This window comes from Dama dama, chromosome 20 (genome assembly GCF_033118175.1).
Source record: "Dama dama isolate Ldn47 chromosome 20, ASM3311817v1, whole genome shotgun sequence".
NCBI classification, from domain to species: domain Eukaryota; kingdom Metazoa; phylum Chordata; class Mammalia; order Artiodactyla; family Cervidae; genus Dama; species Dama dama.
The window spans coordinates 32562586-32584513 of NC_083700.1; the positions used below are offsets into that span (position 1 = coordinate 32562586).

General features: G+C 45.4%; 2 protein-coding genes and 1 long non-coding RNA gene across 9 annotated transcripts in view; 1 reads left to right on the top strand and 2 right to left on the bottom strand.

Annotated features, from left to right (window-relative positions):
- ADORA3 (adenosine A3 receptor) overlaps positions 1–21928 on the top strand; it is a 49297-nt gene that overhangs the window by 6597 nt on the left and 20772 nt on the right. For 2 of the 6 annotated variants that reach the window (XM_061121165.1, XM_061121161.1), the window contains 6 exons: positions 3462–3568; positions 5936–6283; positions 8554–8620; positions 9347–9447; positions 9855–9913; positions 10185–13139. In XM_061121165.1, the coding sequence (XP_060977148.1) occupies positions 3462–3568; positions 5936–6283; positions 8554–8620; positions 9347–9447; positions 9855–9913; positions 10185–10292 (790 nt within the window). In that variant the 3' untranslated portion in view covers positions 10293–13139. Of the gene's footprint in view, positions 1–3461; positions 3569–5935; positions 6284–8553; positions 8621–9346; positions 9448–9854; positions 9914–10184; positions 13140–21928 lie in introns of those variants that run through there. The other 4 variants (XM_061121164.1, XM_061121163.1, XM_061121162.1 and 1 more) reach the window with 4 other exon arrangements.
- LOC133040912 (uncharacterized) lies at positions 1388–13277 on the bottom strand. The gene is made up of 2 exons (XR_009689068.1): positions 13138–13277; positions 1388–1639 (listed from the first exon to the last, which is right to left on the bottom strand). It is a non-coding gene; the product is annotated as an uncharacterized LOC133040912 (long non-coding RNA).
- Positions 16489–21666, bottom strand: C20H1orf162 (chromosome 20 C1orf162 homolog). 2 transcript variants are annotated; one of them, XM_061121160.1, is made up of 6 exons: positions 21509–21666; positions 19342–19389; positions 18091–18160; positions 17545–17639; positions 17221–17273; positions 16489–17017 (listed from the first exon to the last, which is right to left on the bottom strand). In XM_061121160.1, the coding sequence occupies exons 2-6, from the start codon at positions 19376–19378 to the stop codon at positions 16850–16852; spliced, it is 423 nt and encodes a 140-aa protein (XP_060977143.1). In that variant the 5' UTR covers positions 19379–19389; positions 21509–21666; the 3' UTR covers positions 16489–16849. The 2 variants fall into 2 exon arrangements, with proteins under 2 accessions (XP_060977143.1, XP_060977142.1); XM_061121159.1 differs by having other exon boundaries at positions 17545–17642; positions 21509–21665.

Here is a 21928-nt window from a genome sequence, read left to right on the forward strand (position 1 = left end):
CGTTGCTCTCTGACAGAGTCTGAAAGGCTGGAGAAGAGCGGGATGGTTTTATAGTGGAAGAAAGAAGGCTTCAGGTGTACCCTGACTGGAGACCGTTGGTCTGGGGAGACTGCAGCAGGCTGACTAAAAGTGGGGCATTCTGCGTGGTGAGTTAGGGGGCATACTTCACTTTCTCTAGTTGGTCTTTAGTTGGAAGCAGGACAAAAATTAGGGATGCTGTCAGTTATTCATCTAGCCCTGACCATGTGGGGCCAATTGTTACAGGGATTATTGTTTGGCTTTCTGGATTGTTACTAGAAATAATGGTCTGACTTCCGATCCGTCTGGTTTATATTGGGCTGGCTTCCTGGGCCAGTTACTATAGATAAGGGGCTGGTTTCCTGGGCTGGTTGTGGGCCAGATTCTATTTTTATATATGGTTTGGCCATGGTCCACTTGGGCCTTCTGTTTCTTAGAACTAATGCACATTTTCTACAGAAACTCTGCCCTTAGTTACTATAATGGGTATGATGGGAATGAGAAAAGTCGGTTGCATCTTGCCCCGGCCACTTGGTGGACATGGCATATGTAAAGTCTCTTTGTAGTCTCTGAAGTGCTCTACAGTCTTGCAGTCTTGTTACTACTGGGGAAGCATAATCAAGTGATGGACAGGAGTTTTTTCTTTCAGATTTAGCATTAGCTCATGGTGGCTATAGTAGCTGTAAGAATTTAAACTTAGCCTTATTTAAGCCTCAGTTTTTCTTATTTTTAAAGTGAGGCTAGTAATATCTGTGTCAATGCTTTGCTTGTTTTCTTGCTTTTTACTTTTTTTTTTTGCTTTTTCCTTTTCATTATGAAAAATTTCAAACACACTAGAATAACTATTATCTTGCTTTAATAATGATTGGCTCACAGTCAACCTTGTTTCATTAATGGCCCCTCCCCACTTGACCTGATTATTTTGAAATTTTGGACATCAAATTATTTCATCTGTCAGCATCTTGGTTTGTATTTTTAAAAGTTATTTTTAAAATGTAGCTTCTTCTTATTACCCATTTACTATCTTATTGACATATCAAATAGAGTGAAAATTAATTCTCTCCCTAAGAGGGAGCAATAGAACTAATTATACCAAATAATAGTCAGAATGCTAAAAGATGCACCTGTTTATTCTCTGAACTCTGAGCCTGTCATTTGCTTTAGAATGTTACTTTTTCATGTTTTGGGTATTTTCCTGATATCTCTGCACAATCTTCTTTGGTTAGCACTTTCTTTGGTTTCACGGTACAAGCTCTGAGCAATTCTGAGTGTTTTACATGTGGTTTTCTCAGAGATAAGGGCCTACTTTTAAAAAACCCACAATATCAATATTAATTATTGACTGTGATTTAATGAAACACCCCCAAACTTAGAGGCTTAACATGATAATTCTTTATTATCTCTTGTGGTTTTGATGGGTCAGGAATTCAGGACCATCTTGGTTGGGCAGGTCATGCTTGAGGTCTCTCACAAAGTTGCTGGGTCTGCATTCATCTGGAGGTTTGATGGTACTGGAGGATTTACTTTCAAGGCGGGTCGTCCATGTCTAGCAAGCTGGTTCCTTTCCTCCTGGCCTTTCCACAGTTCCACTTGAGAGTCCCCACAACGTGGCAGCTGACTTCTGAAAGAAAGAAAGAAAGTGGTGCAACCTCTGAGGTGGAAGTTGCACATCTTTTATGATCTAGCCTTGGAAGCCATATGCCATCACTTCTGCCATATTTTACTGATCACTTGGGCCAGCCCTGATTCAAGCCTGGAGGGAATTACACAGTGGCACGTGCATCAGGAGCCATCTTAGAGGCTGGCTATGACAATGTCATTATCACATCTGGAAAAAAGTGTAACAGTGTTTCCTTTTCTTTTATTCTCACTTCTAAAAAACTTATTTTTTAATTGGAGGAAAATTGCTTTACAATGTTGTGTTGGTTTCTGCCATACAGCCATGAAAATCGGCCATAATTATACATATATCACCTTCTTCCTGAGCTTCCCATCCCTCTCCCCACCCCACCTCTCTAGGTCATCACAGACAGCAGGCTGGGCCCCCTGTGTTATATACCAGCTTCTCACCAGACATCTGTTTCACACATGGTAGTGTGTGTATGTTGATGCTACTTTCACCATTCATCCCACTCTTTCCTTCCCCCACTGTGTCCACAACAATAATTTATTAATATCACCATCTATCCAGTCACTGTCCAACCTTTCTCAATTGTTGGCTTCCGTCAGGATCCAAAATCCAGAATTTTCTTGTATTACTAAGTTCCATATATTATAATTTATTAGTATGTTTCTCTTGCATACATGCTCAATTGCTTCAGTCATGTCTGACTCTTTGCTATCCTATGGACTGTAGCCCACCAGGCTCCTCTGTCCATGGGATTCTCCAGGCAAGAACACTGGAGTGGGCTGCTGCGCCCTCCTCCAGGGAGTATGTATGTCTCTCGAGCCCCTTTGAATTTATAGAGTGCTGCTACATTTTGTCCCACTGGCAGTTTAATTATTGACCTCACAAAGGTTTCTTGAGGAATAAATGAGGCAATATAAGCAAAACCCCTCCCATGATGCAGGCCTGCTGCTGGCCCAATGCTGACTTGGTGTGAATAGAGAAAGGCTCTCCTTGCTCAGGAGAGGACATTATTGAAAACCTGGACAATCACCACATCCAACCCTTGATGAGAAGTGCTAGCTCTGGGTATGATACATAAGCATTCAGCTTAAATTCACCTGAGCGTGGTTCCATAATTCAAACTTTAAAAATCAGTAGCCAGACCATATGGGTCCCACGTGCAATCAGGGCAAGCATCTATCGCACGGACAGCCTTGATGTGTCCCAAGAAGGCTTTGAAGATGTCTGCAGGCTACAGCCTGGCTATTGATGCCCCAGAACCCACACTTTCACCTGCTCACATGCTCCGGTTGCCAGCATGTCAGCTTCAGGCTCTACCCTCCAGCCACATTCCCTGGATGAGGCTGCAGTGTTCTCCTGGAAGGCAGGATAGCTATGAGTCTCCTTATTGGTCTTCCTCTCAGCTAAATAGGAATTGGGCTTCCAAGAGTGGTGAACAAGACAAGAGGCCTGACCTTGGATGGTACCTGGACCACTCTGCAGGACCGGGCACAGTTGCATAGACGAAGGTGTGTCAGTGATGGTTTGGAGTCATGTGCCCTTCTGAGTGTGCCTTGTCTGCCAGAGTGGATGTAGCCAGGAGGGACAGCTCCTCTGTGTTTTGGGCTCTACCAGGAAGCCCAGAATTCTGTCTGTAAGTAAGTTTATGTCTGCAAATGGCTTCCCTCTGCTGAAGCGCCTTTGTGCAGTGCACAACAGGGATACCTGTACATGACAGACTTCTTGGATTAACTGGTTGGTCCTTCTCTTCCCTGGTCTCTCCAAACAGGATAAAAGCATCTTCAACTCAAAGATATCTGTTTCCTTTAAACAGATCCAGGATTCCTAAGGCCCCTGGGTCCATCTGGTCATCCCAGTTGAAGATTCACTTCTTTCCAGTCATGAGGCTCTTCATTCTGCTCTCTTTGACTGTCTTTTCAGGTAAGAAATGGGGAAGGATCATCTCCAGGCCTCCAAGCTTCCCAGAGGCGGTGCGTCCTAATCCTAAACTTAGTGCCTTTCCTTTCCTGCCTGGAGTTCCTGCTTATTAGTGCAAGCCACCGAAGGAGCCGGATGGGAAAACAAAAGGTGGTAAAATAATAAATCTTGTCCAAATTAGTCCTTGTTCTTCAATCTGATAAAAGGGTGGTGGGGAATTTGAAGCCCTCAGCTAAAATGAGGGCCCTGTATTCTCAGTGTAAGTTCCCCTTCCCTTTCCCCTTCTTCCTTTGAAAACATTTGTGCTGATAAATGAGGACTGGACTTCCCACTTTCTGCACACACCTGACCCCAAAGATGGTCAGAGGACCAGGCTGGCCCCAGCTCTGCTCTCCTCCAGCCTTGTGATCTCTGAAGTTACTGCACCTCTCTCTGGGTCAGCATCCAGGCTGGTAAACTGATTATCACATGATCTTTCTCATGGGGTCCATATGAGAACAAAATATCATAGCCTGTCAAGTGACATCAAGACACGAGACTGCTTTGTGGGCTGGTCACACCCACTGCAGGCTACTCTGGAGGCAGCACTGCGGGGCCCCAATGCGCATCTGGAAGGCTAAGGGAGGGCTGGGCTCTCTCAGACATCTCATTTCCTTGGTCAAACACTTCCCCAGCCACCGTCAAGCTGGATGAGGCCTGCATGACTTCCTTTTTAAGCAACATTTTGAGATGACAGAGGTCCCCTCACTGGTCAGGCACAGAGGAAACGTGAAGTTCTTAGCCCCTGAGGACAGAACAGAACCAGATGCCTCTGTCTTCAGTACTGTACAGCCAGCAGAAGCCTCAAAACTGCCTTACTTTTTCTACATTTAAAAAAAATTTTTATTGAAGTATAGTTGATTTGGGTCTTCCCTGGCGGCTCAGCAGTAAAGAATCTGCATGCAATGCAGGAGCTGCAGGTTCGATCCCTGGGTGGGGAAGATCCCCTGGAGGAGGGCATGACAACCCACTCCAGTATTCTTGCCTGGAGAATCTCATGGATAGAGGAGCCTGGCGGGCTACAGTCCATGGGGTCACAAAGAGCTGGACACAACTGAGAAACTAAGTGAACACACACACACACACACACACATATTCCTTTTCAGATTCTTTTTCATTATAGGTTATTATAAGATACTGAATATATAATTCCTTGTGCTATACAATAGGTCTTTGTTGTTTAGCTGTTTATATACAGTAGTGTGTATCTGTTAGTCCCCAAACTCCTGATTTTTTCCCCTTTGGTAACTGTAGTGTTTCCTATGTCTATGAGCTTGTTTCTGTCTCAAACCTCCTTACTTTCCTTTCAAGGGTGCCAAGGTGAAGTGGGGCAGCAAGGGGTGAGCTAGGGGCGGAGAATTTACTAACAGTAAGCCTCAGGCTCTTCAACCCTCCCCCCAAGCAACTTGAGCGGCCTCCTAAAGTCTTTCAGAGGGGCATACATATTTTCCCTGCTCTTAGAGCAGGGAAAAATTCTCCAGGTTTGCTGTATTGGTTTGCTAGGCCTCCTGTAACAAACCCAGACTGTGTGGCTTCAACAACAGATGCTTGTTTCCTAACAGTGATGGAGGCTAGAAGTCCAAGATCAAGGTGTCAGCAGGTTTGGTTTCTCCTGAGATCTCTCTCCTTGTCTTGCAGAGGACCACCTTCTCACTCTCCTCATGGTCATCCCTCTGTTGTCTGTGTCCTGATCTCCTTTTCTATTAGGACACCAGTCAGATTGGATTGAGGCCTATTCTAATGACCCTACTTTAACTTCACTACCTCTTTAAAGGTTCTAAACCCAAACACAGTCACATTCTAAAGTACCGAGTGGGGCTTCCATGGTGGATCAGTGGTTAAGAATCCACCCGCCAATACAGGAGACACGGGTTCAGACCCTTATCTGGGAAGGTCCCAGATGCTGTGAAGCAACGAAGCCCGTGGGCCACAACTATTGACCTGTGCTCTAGAGCCTGAGAGCTGAAACCACTGAAGCCTGCGTGCCCCAGAGCCCGTGCTCCACGACAAGAGATGCTGCCGCAGTGAGAAGCCCAAGTACCGAAACTAGAGAGGAGCCCCCGCTCACTGCAACTAGAGAAAGTCCACACGCAACAACAAAGACCCAGCACAGCCAAAAATAAATAAATAAGATTTTTTAAAAAAGCACTGGGTGGTTACCACATCAACATATAAATTTTAGGGGAACACTGTTCAGCCTCCATCGGTTAGTTGCCAACCCCAAAACAGGCAAAAATCTGCCTCCAATGCTTTCACTAATTTTCCTCCAGGGTACAGGGGCCAAGATGTGTTTAAAAGAATGATGGTGTTTGTCTGTGTGTGTTTTCACAGATGCCATGGTCATGGACGAGAAGGTCAAGGAAAGCTTTGTGCTGGACACAGCTTCCGCCATCTGCAACTACAGCACCCACTATAAGCACCACCCCAAGTACTGGTGCCGAGGCTATTTCCGGGACTACTGCAACATCATTGCCTTCACACCCAACAGCACCGACCGCGTGGCCCTGAGGGACACAGGAAACCAGCTCATTGTCACTGTGTCTTGCCTGACCAAGGAGGATACTGGCTGGTACTGGTGTGGTGTCCAGCGTGACTTTGCCAGAGATGACATGGACTTTACAGAGCTGGTTGTGACCGATGACAGAAGAGCCATCACCAACAGTTTCTGGTCCGGGCAAGGTAAGGAACCTGTTGTGGGTCTAGCTGGGGGTGACCCACGGCGGTTGGTGGGAGCTGGTGAGGTAAATACTCATTGAGCACCAACTCGGTTCTCTGGGTTAACCTGGTCCCTCCATCCATCCAGAGCTGGGTGGCTGCTGATGGTGCTAATGATTAACTGGGAGTTTGGGGGAAGAGGAGGGTGCCTGGGCCCCAGGGTGCTCTTAAGAACCTCTCTCCCCTCACAGCCATCTGATTTGGGCGGCTCACTGGTGTGAGAGCTTTGCCTTATGAACTAGAATCTTGAATATTCACTTCTTGAGAAGTGGCTGAGGCTGTAAATAGTGGCCTAGGCACCTGGACGGGCTTCCTGGGTGGCACTAGTGGTAAAGAGCCCACCTGCCAATGCAGGAGACATAACAACTGCAGCTTTGATCCCTGGGTCTGGAAGATCCCCTGGAGAAGGGAATGGCAACCCACTCCAGTATTCTTGCCTGGAGGATCCCATGGACAGAGGAGCCGGGTGGGCTCCTCAAAGAGTTGGACATGACTGAAGCGACTTAGCAAGCACACAGGCACCCAGGCAAGCACCCTCAAAAATTGCCCACTTAAATAATTTTATAACATACAGAGATAAATATGGTCCAAGAGGTCAATGCTTTCTTTTAAGGGGTACAGTTTGCTCCTGGAGGCAGCTGGAAGGGCATGGGTGGAGCAGCCTGGAAGGGCGAGTCTGTCTAAGCCAGTATGTTGCTCCTTTGGGCCAGGCAGAAAGGATAGGGGCTCCATTTGCTCCCCAAAGTCCTTCTGTCCAATGTTGAAGCCCTCCCTTTACACCAGAAAACCTCTCTCAGGCACCTGAGGTTTCTTCCTGCCTTCCTCCACCGCCCGCGCCCCCGGCCCTGTGACTTCTCCTTATTTCCATTTCTAGAAGGGATGTCTTGGGCTCCCTCATGGCTCAGTGGATAAGAATCCGCCTGCCAATGCAGGAGACACGGGTTCGATCCCTGGTCTAGGAAGATCCTACAAACTGTGGACCTGGAACTTCAGCTACTTAAGCCCACGAACCCTGACACCAGTGTTCTGCAGCAAGAGAAGCCACCGCAATGAGAGGCCTATGCACCTCACATAAGAGTAGCCCCCACTCGCCGCAATGAGAGAAAAGCCCTCACAGCAATGAAGACCCAGCACAGCCAAAAATAAATAAATAGATAAAAATTAGAAGGGAAATCTTTCTCTAGCTTCATCAGAGGACAATGCCAGTAGGAAAACATATGAAAGGGCATAAGGGAGGCTCGGGGAAGCCTCCTCCTGATGCTGGAGAGCCTTGTTCACGTTTGACCAGCCGGTAATTTCTTCAGCACACATCTTACCGAAAGTGGGACATCCTTCGCACCAACCATATTTCTACTTTGTGTGGCTCTGCTTTTACTTAAGTGTGTAGTCTGTCCTGAGTTTTAGGCTCAGGATGAGAGAAGTCCCACCTAAATGAGCTCCTCAGTTTAAATGAAACGCAGACACACACCCCATCCCCTGATGCTCTCATGGGGCCAAGGCGGGTGACCGTGGCGGCCCTTCTCTTACTGGTTTTGACAGGTGTCAGAAACACAATGTGGCAATTATGTTACCTACTCATCAGTTCCTTAAGGACAGGACTGGCCCTCTGGTGCCTCTGACGGTCCCCTCCCATAGCTGTCAGCCTCTCTAACCAAGGGCCATGTTTAGTCAACATAGAACCTTTGTGCACATCTGGAAAAGGCGCCTTCCTCCCAGTGCATGGAACTCAGTGGTATATGGTTTGGCAAACAGTGTATGGGCTGGATTTCAGCCCTTGCTTGTTCCATCCGCCTTCTGCCTTGTGCGGGCTTTCCTGATAGCTCAGTTGGTAAAGAATCTGCCTGCAATGCAAGAGACCCCGGTTCGATTCCTGGGTTGGAAAGATCCGCTGGAGAAGGGATAGGCTACCCACTCCAGTATTCTTGGGCTTCCCTGGTGGCTCAGCTGTAAAAGAATCCACCTGCAATGTGGGAGACTTGGGTTCGATCCCTGGGTTGGGAAGATCTCCTGGAGAAGTGAACAGCTATCCACTCCAGTATTCTGGCCTGGAGAATTCCATGGATTGTATAGTCCATGGGGTTGCAAAGAGTCAGGTGAACTTAACCCAGTATTCACCCAAGGCACTCACTCTCTGGAGACTGAGAGAAGGATGGGCAGGGGTGCAGGGATGCAGAAGGCAACAGAAGGGCCTGAGGTTGGGCCTTATTTGACTCAACAAATCCTTTCTGACACAGACCTTTCGGGCAACAAGAACAGAAGCTGCAGGGCTTCCAAGGTTGTCCACAAGGCAGATCACTCCAGGTGAGCAACTTTAGGGGACAAGTGGGCTTTGGGTGGGCAGTAACAACGCAACACGGCAGTGGGTTTGCACCCTCTGCTTTCCAGCTGTGTGCTGTTTCTCATCTTGAACTATCCATCTTCAGTGTGACTGTTTGCTTTCTTTCAAAAGAAAACAGTTTAGGACTCTTGATTGCAAGCAGCAAAAATGCCCTCTGGCTATTTTGATTAAAGAGGAGATTTCATCATAAGGAGAAAGCAGTGTCTGATGAAATGCAGGGGCAGAGATGTGGCCGCCCTCAGAAATGGGGAGCATCATCAGGATTTATCTCTGTCTTCAATCTGCTTTACTTTTGTGTTTGCTTCTTCTTTCTCCCCACTGCCCTCTTATATTTCACTTTTTTTTTCTTCCCTGGGAGAAGATAATCCACTTGTAGCTGCTGAGTTTATTTTCCCCCTGTTCCTCCAGTCTAAGACTGCATCCTCCCACTTCCAGTCCCATGTTAGTCTCCGAGGAGGGGGCTGGGCCTGGCTTGGTGTCAGACAGCCACCCCAGGTCCCATCATGCGTGATCATGTGTGATCTGGAGGCGATGGGTGCTCTAAAAGAATCTGGTTTCCAGGGGCTGCTGGAACTGGGTGGGGGCAGGGGCTGGGAGAGGGGATGGGTCCCAGGAAAGGGGATCCTGAGCAGAGAACCTAAATGTGGTTTCTTCCAAGAGATACGGATACTGTCTGTGATTCCTTCCAGGATGTCCATTCTCATCATTTGCATACTGATCACGGGCTTAGGGCTCATCTCCATATTCAGTCGTTTGTCCAGAAGGAGGAGAAACCAAAGAAACAGAAGGGGTAGGTGAAGTCTGGGGCAGGGGTGGTGGAAATTGGGGAAAATGAAAGGGGTCAAGGAACAGTTCTCAAATGGGTGAATGTGACCCTCCTCCTATTGCCTGGACCCCTGGATTCCCATGCAGCCTGCCCATGGGCTGAGGGCAAATCTGCTTCATGATCACAAAGGCACCCTGAGAGGTGGCAGGGAGCACTGTGGAGGCATGTGCAGGCCAGGGAGGAGGGGGTTGAGACACTGGGGAGCTTCTGGGCACCTGGGCAAGCAGGCATAGAGAAGTCTCCTTGAGAAGAAGGGCTGGGAGTGGTTGGGAGTGGAAAAGGACAAGCCCAAGGGCCTCAGGCCTGGCCTCGAACCACAGGAGGAGCGGCCCTTAAGCTCTGTGCCTCCTTCTTCCCTTGGGCGGTTGCAGGTAAAGGCCTAACGAGAAGCCAGAAAACCAGCCAAACTTCTGTGAGCCCCACACCGCTGGTAAGTTCCCTCCTCGACTCTTCTATCTTGGGTTCCGTACCCACTGCTCCCTGATCTGTATGGCTCCCTGTTCCTAAACGTAGGAACTGTGTTCAGAAGAGGGTGTATAGATACATCCATCTTTCCTGTGGGGCTGCTTCAGAGAAGCCAGAATCCCCAAGGCCACCATGTGGGGAATCGGCTAACCTCTCAAGTGGACACAGGGCACAGACAGCATCAGACACAAGCACCGCTAGTTGGCTAATAGGTTTTTGTTTGTGTTTATGCTCAGAAGCCACAGAAATACCTTGGGCAATGGAGAGACTGTGGGCATAACTCTAAAACAGACTCCAACCTCCTCTGGGTATGGAAATGTAGAAAACAACATTTTAGAGAATGAGAGAACAAACGAACCAGAAACATCTGCTAATGAAACACAAGAGTCTACAGCCAGGCCAATCTGAAACCCAAAGTTTGGTGGCAATTTGGCTCTGGGGCCAGAGCAGAAGCCCTAAGAACTCAAAGCAGTGGCTCCCATGGCATTCCTGGATTTTGCCGTCTAAGAGCTGTGGAGGTGTGGGGTGCAGACAAAGAAACATCTTGCTTGGTTTTCCCAAGACCACACCCTTTGGGGGGGCTTCCCAGGGGTCTCAGACAGTAAAGAATCCACCTGCAAGGCAGAAGACCTGGGTTTTAATCCCTGGATTGGGAAGATCCCCTGGAGAAGGAAATGGCTACCCACTCCAGTATTCTTCCTGGAGAATCCCATGGGCGGAGGAGCCTGGGGCTACAGTACAGTTCAGTTCAGTTGCTCTGCTGAGTCTGACTCTCTGCGACCCCATGGACTACAGCACACCAGGCCTCCCTGTCCATCACCAACTCCCAGAATTTACTCAAACTCATGTCCACTGAGTCAGTGGTGCCATCCAACCATCTCATCCTCTGTCGTCCCCTTCTCCTCCCACCTTCAATCTTTCCCAGCATCAGGATCTTTTCCAATGAGTCAGTTCTTCGCATCAGGTGGCCAAAGTATTGGAGTTGGGCTACAGTCCATGGGGTGGAAAAGAGCTGGATATAACCGAGTGACTAAGCACACAACACTCCCTGTGGGACACAATTGGAGCCTAGGTTTTTGCCAAAACCATCTTCACTTCTTTAAGGCATGACCTAGGGCAACTTATTGCCTGTTTACTTCCGTATAAGCTGAGGACCCCATACTCCCCAGGATTTTTTATTCATTCACTCATTCATTCATTCAACAAACAATGACCATACCAGATTCTGGAATACACAGCTGAGTCAAAGAAATAGCATGTGTCTTCATGGAGCTTATAATGTAGAATGGGAGGTAGGCAAACCATCTCAGACACATGCTCACACACACACACATGTGAAATTGTCAACTATAAGTACTCTAAAGGAGAGATGCATGGTGCTGTGAAAGTTGAGGCAACGGAACCCAACCCTAAATCTTATCCAGCAGGGCATTGTACAGTCTGGTTTAGCCGCAGCCAGCTTCCCACACTCAGGCAATGGGAACATGCAGCCTGAATCAGGGTCCCTTCTGGGCTCTGAAGGAGGTCAGCTGCATTCGTGTCACCAGAGCTTGGTGAGAGTTGAACGCAGGCCCCATGCACCAAGCTTTGCTGCTAATTGGCTGATAACCTTTAAATCATGACATCTGATTTTCTCTCTGAAAACAAACTTTGGTGTTGGGCCCCTGTGAAGCCCTTATGACAGAGTTTGCCATTTTTGCTGCAGAAACACCCAGCAGAGGTAGGCAATAAATCTCAATTCAATTCTCCTTTTCTATTTCTAACAAAGTAGACAACTCTTTGAAGTCCCTTCCACGTGTCCTGACTCCAAAGGCAATGGCTCATACTGAACAGATGGGGCTGAAGATTTCTTTTATTAAGCTCATAAATAAAATGATGCTACAATAGAATCACCATGACAGCTGGCCCACGACTTGGGGACGGATTCTGATCTCAGGTGTTCTGAAGGCCCCTCAACCTCGCCAACGACCATTTGCAGATAGGGAAGAACAGAGGCAGTCAGAGGGTTGCTTGGCCACTCCTGAGCAAGGCCACAGTCAGATAACATCTCAAGATCTTAGTTCTCACGCAATCAGCTAGTCAAAAGTGAAGAAGAGGGCCAAATCTCGATCAGGGGGCCAGGAGATCACTTCTGCTGTATTCCTTAGCCAATAAATTTCTGACCCAGTGTTGAATGAACTTCAAGGTATAACTAACTTCTCTCAGGATATCACTGGGAAAGTATTTCTAGAAAAGTTTGTTTTAAAGTATAATATTCCAGTTTACTTCTGAATTAGTATTCCATGCTGTTCTACCCAAAGAAGCGGGGAGAGGCTACATCAGAGGTTCTCAGAATCTCTTGGCTCAAAAACTGGGAAACTGCCACCAGTTTGGGAAACTATGGGAAACTGCCACCAGGCTGAATGGACACTGCCTCTCATCAGTAAGAAACCAAAGTGTGATAAGTTAAGAGAAATATTGATTCACATCAGGAAACAAATCGAGATGAGGGCATCAGTAGTTGTGGGTGCAAGCGAGGTGATACTGTCACGAATGCCAGGATTCCCTACACTCTTAGCTTCCACCTGCACGTCTGCACCTCTCTCCCCCTAAAGTGTGTCTCCTGCATTTCAGACCCTGGAATCTCCCACACTGCTTCTGCTGCCCTCATAAAAACCCTGCTCTTCCAGTCCCTCCTGAGAGGGTTTTGGCCAGTCTCCATGCTCAGGAGACTCAGTGGCGTGAGTCTGGGCAGGCCTGGGATAGGGGGGTTCTATACACATCTGCACGTTTAGGTCCAGGCTCTCACAGAGTCTTTTAGGAACACAGTTCCTTCAGCCCTAAGCTCTCTCTGCATAGCTAGGGAACCCAAAGCTACTCAACAATCAGGCTGATGGGAAGAGCAGGGAGGGGGACCCCACTCCTACCATCCTCTGTATGCCCACTCAGCCAGACCCCTTGTTTCCCCAGTCCCAGATCAAACATCAAAAGTGCTGTGTTTTCCCTCAGCCACTAAACAATCCTAATCCTTCTCCTGTGGCCATGAGTTGAATTTGTACAAAGAAGCCACTAGCCCACCTGTTTTGCAAACAGCAATCCCTCCTTGGCTGGGTGGTTTAGGACATTCTGCTACACAAGGCAAGAGAGCAGACATCAATTTTCCACGACAGATGAAGACATCCACAGACATCTTGGAAGATGCACACTTACTTATCTGGAAACCGATTTCTTTTGGGAATCCTGTAGGATTTGGTTCTGGTTCCACGGTTGGGTCCACAGCCTGTTTTCTTCCCTTACGTACCAAAGACTTATTGAATCTGCAGCCAATTATTTACTCATTTCATCTTTCAGTAAGGCTAGTTGTGTGCCACTTTTCATGACAGGGACACAAAAAAATCAAGACTTTGTAAATGGAGGGTTGTGCTGTTAAAAATAGGAAGTTTCAATAAAAGGGGAAGAGGAATTAATCTGATGTTTCATGTATTGGGTGGCCATAGGACGATGGTTATACATCTTCTTGCAAGCTGTTCATAAGGTACTGGCCCTGAACTGGAAAGCTGATGTGGTTCTAACTTCAGGGTTGGTAGAATTGTTTGAAGTCTGCTCAGAGTTTCAGCTGAAACGAGTCCTCCCCTACCAACACATCCCACAGCCGGCGCGGGGGACAAGGGCATTCCTGGCGCTCTGCTGCCCTCGTGCGGCCGACTGCGCTGTGGCACTGCTATCTCTTCCCAGGACTATTTCCCTAAACCGGCTCTACACAGAGGGAGCCCTTCCTTTATCAACTCTCTCTTCCTCTGTCTTCCCCTCAAAATCCAGCTGTCAGGAGCAGCTTTCCATCTCGAATAGATCATCTAACTTGACCTTTCCAGTTTCTTTGCCACTGTATGGGTTCTGGGACAGCTTGCGGTGGAGGCCAGATGCAAAGAATTTGAAGTCAGAGGACTTGACTTAAATTTTGTTCTGCCGCTTACTAGCAGGGAGACACTGGGTAAATTATCTCATCTCTTTGAACTTTAATTTTCTTCCCTTGCTTCTCAAAAATATTACTTAATATATTTTTAAGAGAGGTTTGTGGGTAAAGCTTTCCTCCCCGTGGACTGAGCTCCGTTGGTGGGCACTCCTTAATGAGGCACGCCCAGGCAGAGGCTGAGTGATCTGTCTAATGAGTGAGTCTGGGGGTAGGAACCAGAAGTGACTGCTCTGCCCTTCCCCTTCCTTTTTTTAATCCCTTGGGTGCAGATTTCAAGAGCACACGCTATCTTTCGCAACTCCTGGGGACAGCTGAGCTGCCGTTTGCTTGTGGGGAGGGGCAGGGACTTGCCTTAGTGCATGGAGTTCCGGGTTCTGCAGCTACGGGTTTATGCTTATATTTTCCTATGTTTGTAATAAAGATGCTGCTTTGATCTCTATCTGCCGAGTCCTCTTACTTCTCACTTGGTCTAGAATTCAGGTGGGGAATGGGAACACTAGGTAATCAGGCTCCCTGAAAATCCTCAACAAGGTAAATGAAGGGCTTCAAAAGTTACAAAAAAGGGTTTTTAAAGGAAAACATACTTCCTCCCATCTCTGCCCCTCACTCCCTCAGTTATCAGGTTCCCCTCCCCAGAAAATAGCGATTACTAAAACCATTAATGATGTTTCTTCCAGAGAGAGACTAAACATACGTAAATACAGGTATGAACTCAGTATTCGTGTGTACCTGTGAGCTCAGGCAAGTTGTTTGACCTCCTTGTGCCTCCATTTCTGTACCAAAAATGAGAATAATAACTGCTGCAACCTCCTGGTGTTTTGTGGGGATTCCATGAACACATGCCAAGCACTCAGAATAGTGTTTAGAGTATAACAAGCCTCACTTAGTTTTAGTCTATTTGATGAATGCTGCAATTCAAATGACATAGGTGACTTCCACAGGTTTAAGTAGGACACAGTCTTTGAAATAGAATTTAAAATGTTGTTGGCTGTTGCCAAAATGTCTTTCATAGTAGTTGTATCAACTCACTCTCCCACGAGTAGTATATATGTGTTTTAGTTCCCCACAAGCTTGTCCAGTTTGTTAGCAAACTTTTTGAATTTTGTGGATCTTACTGATGGAACTTATTATCTAATTATAGTTCTAATTATGATTTATCTTAAATAAAGAGTAAAGTTCAGTATCTCTTCATATGTTTGAAGCCATTTATATTTCCGTTTCTGCTAAGAGCCTAACCTTATCCGTTCTTTTACTTTTCTATTGAGTTGTTCATTTTTTCCTTATTGATTTATAGGAACTCATATATATTGAGAAAATCAGCCCTTTGTCTATGAGATGCTCTGCAAGTATTTTTCCAGCTTGCCATTTGTCTTTTGAACGGTACTTTGTAAGTCAAGTTAATCAGTCCTTTCTGTTTTATTGACCATGCGTCATGTATTCAAAGGCATACTTCACTCTGTTGGTTTCAAAGTTCTCTCATATTTACTTCTAGTACTTTTATGATTTTCTTAGTTAAATTTTTGACATATCTGGAATTTTGAAAAATGGAGTAAGATATAGATCTGATCTTATTTTCATCTTCATGACTACCTAATTTTCTCAACACCATTTATGAATAAACTAATTTTCCCTAAATGATTTGATATACCAACTTCATCATACTCTAAATTTCCTCTTGTATTTTTGGTCTATCTCTGGTCTTTCTATTTTATCCCTTTATTTTTTCATTCATAAACCACTGAAGTGAAGTGAAGTGAAGTGAGTTCGCTCAGTCGTGTCCGACTCTTTGTGACCCCATGGACTGTAGCCTACCAGGCTCCCCCATCCATGGAATTTTCCAGGCAAGAGTACTGGAGTGGGTTGCCATTTCCTTCTCCAGGGGATCTTCCTGACCCAGGGATCGAACCTGGGTCTTCCTGCATTACAGGCAGACGCTTTAGCGTTTGAGCCACCAGGGAAGTTAGCCATTCTTAATAAAACAGTACTTTCACTCAGCTGTTCAGGTCAGACTTCCCATCTTACTTTTATTTGCTTATTTTTATGAATGGTCTTTCTTGTTTATGGCTTACAAAGAAAATTTAGAATAATCTTACCTAGTAAAAAGTAATCTTATTGATATTTTTACTAGGACCATCTATGGGGTCATCCACTGGAATTTGGCAGGGGAGGGGGCTAACATTTAGATCCCTTTTTAGTTCCCCTATACTGTTGCTATGCATATCTCTTATGCTATAGCAAGGAGATGGACATCCTCATTTGAATAGTGCTTTATCCAACAGGGACCTTGTTTTGTGTAGTGCTCTGGGATGTATAGAGTACTTAATGATATCTCATTTATTTTTATACTAGGAGATATGTTATTAGTTCTGTTTTCAAGATGAGGCAACTGAAGCTTCAAAAGTTTAGTATACTTGCCCCAATGAGTGAAGGACGTTAGTTAGTGGTAGAGTTTGGGACTTGTACCCCAATCGATCCTGAGTTAGTTCCAGAGTACTACCACTTTCATTAGGCTTTTCTGGCTGTGGATGAGCTCTGCACCTCTAGAGGAGATGGGGAAAGACACATCAATGATGGAGAAGGAGTCAGCATTGCAGAGTTTGCTTTTATTTGTAATCCAACCTGGATTGTTCATCTGGTTGATTCCTCCCAAGTAGATCAATGATGCCAAGGGAACACTTGGTGCTGTGAGCTCTGTATCACACTTTTTAGAAGGTGACAGGGGAGGTAGTCTCAGCTCTCAACGGTCTAACAGTCTGTTGGTCCAAGTGGGAGGGCCGTAGATCTTTTCTCAGGCCAGGAAAAGGCTGACCCTTGGTCTTCAAACTGGTGACTAGCATTGTCCGAGCACACCCAGACAGCTCCAGCTGTGGTTTCATCCGGTCGTAGTCCAAAATTTGTTAAAATGGGAAGTGATGGATGAAGATGGAGCTAAGATAAAAGGAACTGGACTCAAGCCTCACTGGAGAGGCAAGGTGAGTTTGTCCCTTTAACCTGAGCATAGACAACAGGATCTGAGTGTACAGCATTCTGTACACTCTTGGTCAGGTGATCGCTGTTTTCTTTGGGGGCTTTGAAAATCATGCTGGCATAGGTAAGTACCTCCTCTGAGGATGAAAGCTGCCGAGGAGGAAGGAAGAGGAGGAATGAGTCAGTTCGATTTGGAGGAAGGTGTCTCTCAGAAGCAAGTGACATTTAAAAGCAACTTGAAAGCTTGGGTCAGAGAAGACCCAAAGAGATCAGAAGAACCCTTCAGAGAATCAGTTTCCCAGTGTCCAATGGCATCAGGCCTCCATATCCAGGAAACAGAGTGGCTGGCTTACCTTGGCTGGATGATCTGAAGGAGGATCCAGGGTCTGGGGCCTGGAATGACCTGCTGGAAGTGCCAGGAAGAAGAGGAACAAGTCTCACCCATGGGGCCTGGAGGAATTAGAAGCTTCTTTCTTTAATCTTGGGTGAAGGGGCAGGGTAGGGGGGAGGTGCTGGAGGTGGGAAGGGTGGAGGATGAAGAGGGCCGGGAGAGAAGTGAAGGGGTTCAAGTCCTGGATCTGTGGAGAGCGCGGGCTCTGTCTGTTTTACTCCCCTCAAAGCTACCTCTGTCCTCAATGGCAGAGAAAGAAGGGCTGTCACAGCTCTTGGAGACTTACATTTTCTGCAGCTCTTTATGATGAGGAAGACAAAGGCCATCAGCAGCAGTGTCAGTATAACCCCAGCAAAAAAGGCTAAGACCAAATATTCTTTGCTGCTGTGGTGAAGAAAGAGAGCAGATGACCCATGGGACTTTATGAAGGCCTTAAGACAAGAGGGTAACCTTTTCCACCTATGGGTAATCCCCTGAAATAGCTTTTACACTGGTTAGTCAACTTGCAATCTCTCCCCCCAGTTTTCAACTTTTGGCTTTCAGGTTCCAGATCCATTTGAGGTGTCAGTAAAAGCTATGGGCTCTATTCCCCCTTAAAAATGTTCATAGGACTGCACATAGCAAATTTTATGTTTAGGGGCTTCATGAGTCTCTCGAGGCATGGGGGACCCCAGGTTAAGAGCCACACTCTGAAGGTAAAATACTGATTTACTTCTGCTGTTTCTGGTCCCTTCTCCCCAGACCTCCTTCCCCAAGTCCATAAGGCAAAGTGGTCAACACAGAATCAAATGCCATGTGGTATGAGATGAAATGGGAGGCATTTCTTGCTTACTTGGGGTGGCCAGAGAGGCAGGGTGCAGAGGTCACTGCTGAGACTATGGTGCGATGGGTGCCTGGTCCCTCTGTGAAAGAATACAAAGGGGATTAGTGTATCGGCCACATCTTCTCCAGCCCAAGGGTCCCCACATGCTCCCCGTTATCCAAGCAACCAGTGTAGTCTAACCATGGGGCTACAGCTCTGTAAGAGGAGGGAGCATTGTTTCTTAGAGCCTGTATTTTTTTTTTATTTCAAAAATTATTTTAATTTTTTTTATTTTTTTTCCATTTATTTTTATTAGTTGGAGGCTAATTACTTTACAATATTGTAGTGGTTTTTGCCATACATTGACATGAATCAGCCATGGATTTACATATGTTCTCCATCCTGAACCCCCCTCCCACCTCTCTCCCCATCCCATCCCTCTGGGTCATCCCGAGCCTGTATTTTTTAACATGAAAACTAGATCAGGAGCTTAAACAATAATCAGCTACACATGTGAAAGAAGAGCCTAGCATTTCCACAGTCCCATTTGTCCCTGTAATAACATTTCAGTGCTCTCCCTCAAAGATTTTAATGAGACCCAGAGACACATGCTCCCTGGGACTTAAGCAGAGAATCTCAAGGCCAGGGGTTAAAGACCAAAAGTGATACCTAGAACTAGCATTTCCCGACATCCCAGGGAGTATTACCTTAGAAATTGCTGCCTTTTTTTGATTCATTTGTTTTTTAGGGCAGCTGTTAACAGTGGCTAGCCAAAGGCAGCCTTGGTGAAGGGACTTCCCTGGTAGCTCAATGCTAAGGAACCTGCCTGCCAAAGCAGGAGACACTGGTTCAATCCCTGGGTCAGGAAGACCCCCCCTGGAGGAAGAAATGGCAACCCACTCCAGTATTCTTGCCTGGAGAATCCCATGGAGAGAGGAGCTTGACAGGCTACAGTCCATGGGGTTGCAAAGAGTCAGACATGACTGAATGAGCACGCACACTCAGGGGAAGGGGGCCAGGCTCTCACAAACTACCAAGATGGTCTAATGTTGAGCACAGAGACTCCCTTTATCATATTTGGAGGATCAGATAGTTCTCCTTGGTTCCCATTTTCACTCTTCTTGGCATTAGATCCTGCATATGATTCTCCCAACTTCAGAAATACTATCCCCTGACAGCACAGGGGATAGTGCTGTCACTTCACTTCAGCACAGTGTCCAGTGATTCCAGTCCATCTGAACTTGGCATCGAGGCAAGTAATGGGTTGTGTTGCAGACTTACTATCATTTGGTTCAGGTTTGGGCATGTGGTTTCCCATGTTGCCTTCCCCTGAGAATTAAAAAAAAAAAAAAAAGGTACGTCTTAGAAACCTTGGAAAAGAGAGGCAGCAGAGAGGCCAGTTCTGAGATTGTGATCTTAATATTGGAGCTGTGATGAAGGAGAGAGGCAAATGGTGGGAGGATGTTCTAGTGAGGTCAGTGGTCCCAAACTTTACAGCGTGAGGACGACAGTTCAGCAGGGAGGCCTCAGCTCTGTAGGTCCATATATTTGATCACATCAGGGCATCAAGAATTGACTGAATGTTCCAGAACAGACTCATACCAACCAGCTCAGAGGAGACCAATGTATGAACTAGAATAACATAAGAAACATGTTTGTATAGCTAGTGCATTTCATCAAAATGTATGAGAAATCCAATTAAAACCATAATTTTTCTTGATAAACATCAAATTGGAGTATGAAAGAAGCAGAATGGATGGTTTTAATATTGAGTGTCACGTAGGTCTGATGCATTGGCTTCGGTCTTCCCTAGCAGTGCTGGGCAAACTAACTTGCTCTTGGAGGTCCTGCATCAGAAACTTCTATTTTGTTCACATATTATCTTTTCAAGTGTGACAACGTCTTTATATAAGCTATGGTTCTTTCATGTTAAACTTTCTGTATTTCCCCTCTTTTATTTATTTATACAAAAAAGTATAGAGTACCTAAAAGCAGAAAAGTAAAATCACTCAAACTTCCACTACTGTTGTTAATATTTTAGTGTATTTCCTTTTTGTTGTACTTCCATGCATCTTTTAAAAGCTAGCTGAGATACTTCTTCATATCTCTTTTTCTTTTCTTACTAAGTGTTTCATCATAAACATTTTTCTATTTCACTGAAAATTTCTATAAGCCTCTGAGTGGTGATAGGTCTTTCTGTTGTAACTATGTACTATAGCTTGCTTTTCTAGTTTCCTGCCTGTTGATAAAAAATTATTTCCACTTTAAACAAAATAAAATAACAAACAATTTTAGGAGGCCACAATTTTACTACATACTTAAATAAACCCATGAGAAGAATTTTTAATTTTGCTATAACTACTGTATTTTAAGGTTATTTATTTAGGCAATAAATGACATTTGTACTTAATTATTCAGCTGTCAAAAGTGAATTAATTTCTGAGTCCTTGGACATAGGGAAAGATTTGGAGAAGGACACCTCATTGCCATGTACCAGTTACAACAGCAAAATTATCAGGTGCCTTACAATCAAACAAACTTTTAAAGATCATGTAATCTAGGATAACAAGAAAGATGCCAACAGGGAAATTTGGTGAGAATTCTGAGCCCTAGGGATAGAAAGTCCATCTCCATAGCAGAATCCATAGGGGTAACAATTTTTCCAGTACTTTTTGTTCCTTTTCTAATTTAAAAGTCAATAATCAAGAAGGAGGGGATATATGTGTACATATTGATGATTCACCATGTTGCACAGGAGAAACTGTCCCAACATTGTAAAGCAATTATATTCCAATAAAAAAATAAAAGGGAACATAATTAAACATAATGATAATAAAGTCAACAGTGCTCTTTGCAGAGTACTGTAAAATGTGTTTTTTAAATATTGAAATATGTGTTTGCACTAATCATAGTATGAATTTATCCTATGAATTTGTACTAGACCATATCACTGGGGAGGTGGGGGAGGGGAGGATCATAGTTTTCCATAAAATCTTAACCCTCCCATGAGTGGTTCTGAGTTTACAACCACCCCAAAGAAATGTTAGGACAGTCACGTAAAACAAAAGCTGGGTCCCCACCATCCTGAAAGACAAAACCTTCACACGATCCAACAGGGAAGTAGTTAATGAATCCACGCTAGTTACGAATCCGTGCTGAGAAAAACAGGAAGACTACACCCTTTGAAAACAACACTCCAAAACATTTGACAGAAACATAAATTAAAATAGAAACAGCACTCCATACACATACTTTTTCACATTTTGTCCAGCACTGGAGAATCTTACTGATTGTCATAAAATCCACCAACTAAATGCAGCCATTCCCATACAACTTTTCCCCGACCAGATAAGGTTAAGAAAAGTAACTGAAACCACTAAAAATTAGATTAACCTTTTGTTTTGGTGATTATTTCATCTATATTAAAAGACGGGGTAAATGAGTTTACCTTTTAAGACAAAGTCCGGTTGTAAGATGTCATTGTCTAAGACGGAGCTTTTCACTTGCTGCTTCTGCTGTCATTCCGATTTCTCGGAATGATGAAACAGTGGTTACTGCCGCTGCGACTGCCACCATCAAGCTGCGTGTCGCAAAGATCTTGTCTAAACTCCAGGGCCTACTTCCTGTTTGTGGCAAACTCCATTTTTTTTTTTTTTTCATTCCACAAGCAGAGAACTTTTCTATCTTTTGACACACGAATGCCAGAACGTTGGGGGGATAAGACAAGTTTATTTCTAATTAAGTATTGAATATGGAACTACCATGTCAGATGTTGTGGGGACCACACTGGGGGTGTGACATTATCATTGTCACCAAGCATGTCATAATCTCGTTTATTCCAGCCAAGGAAGGAAGGTTGATAGAGAAA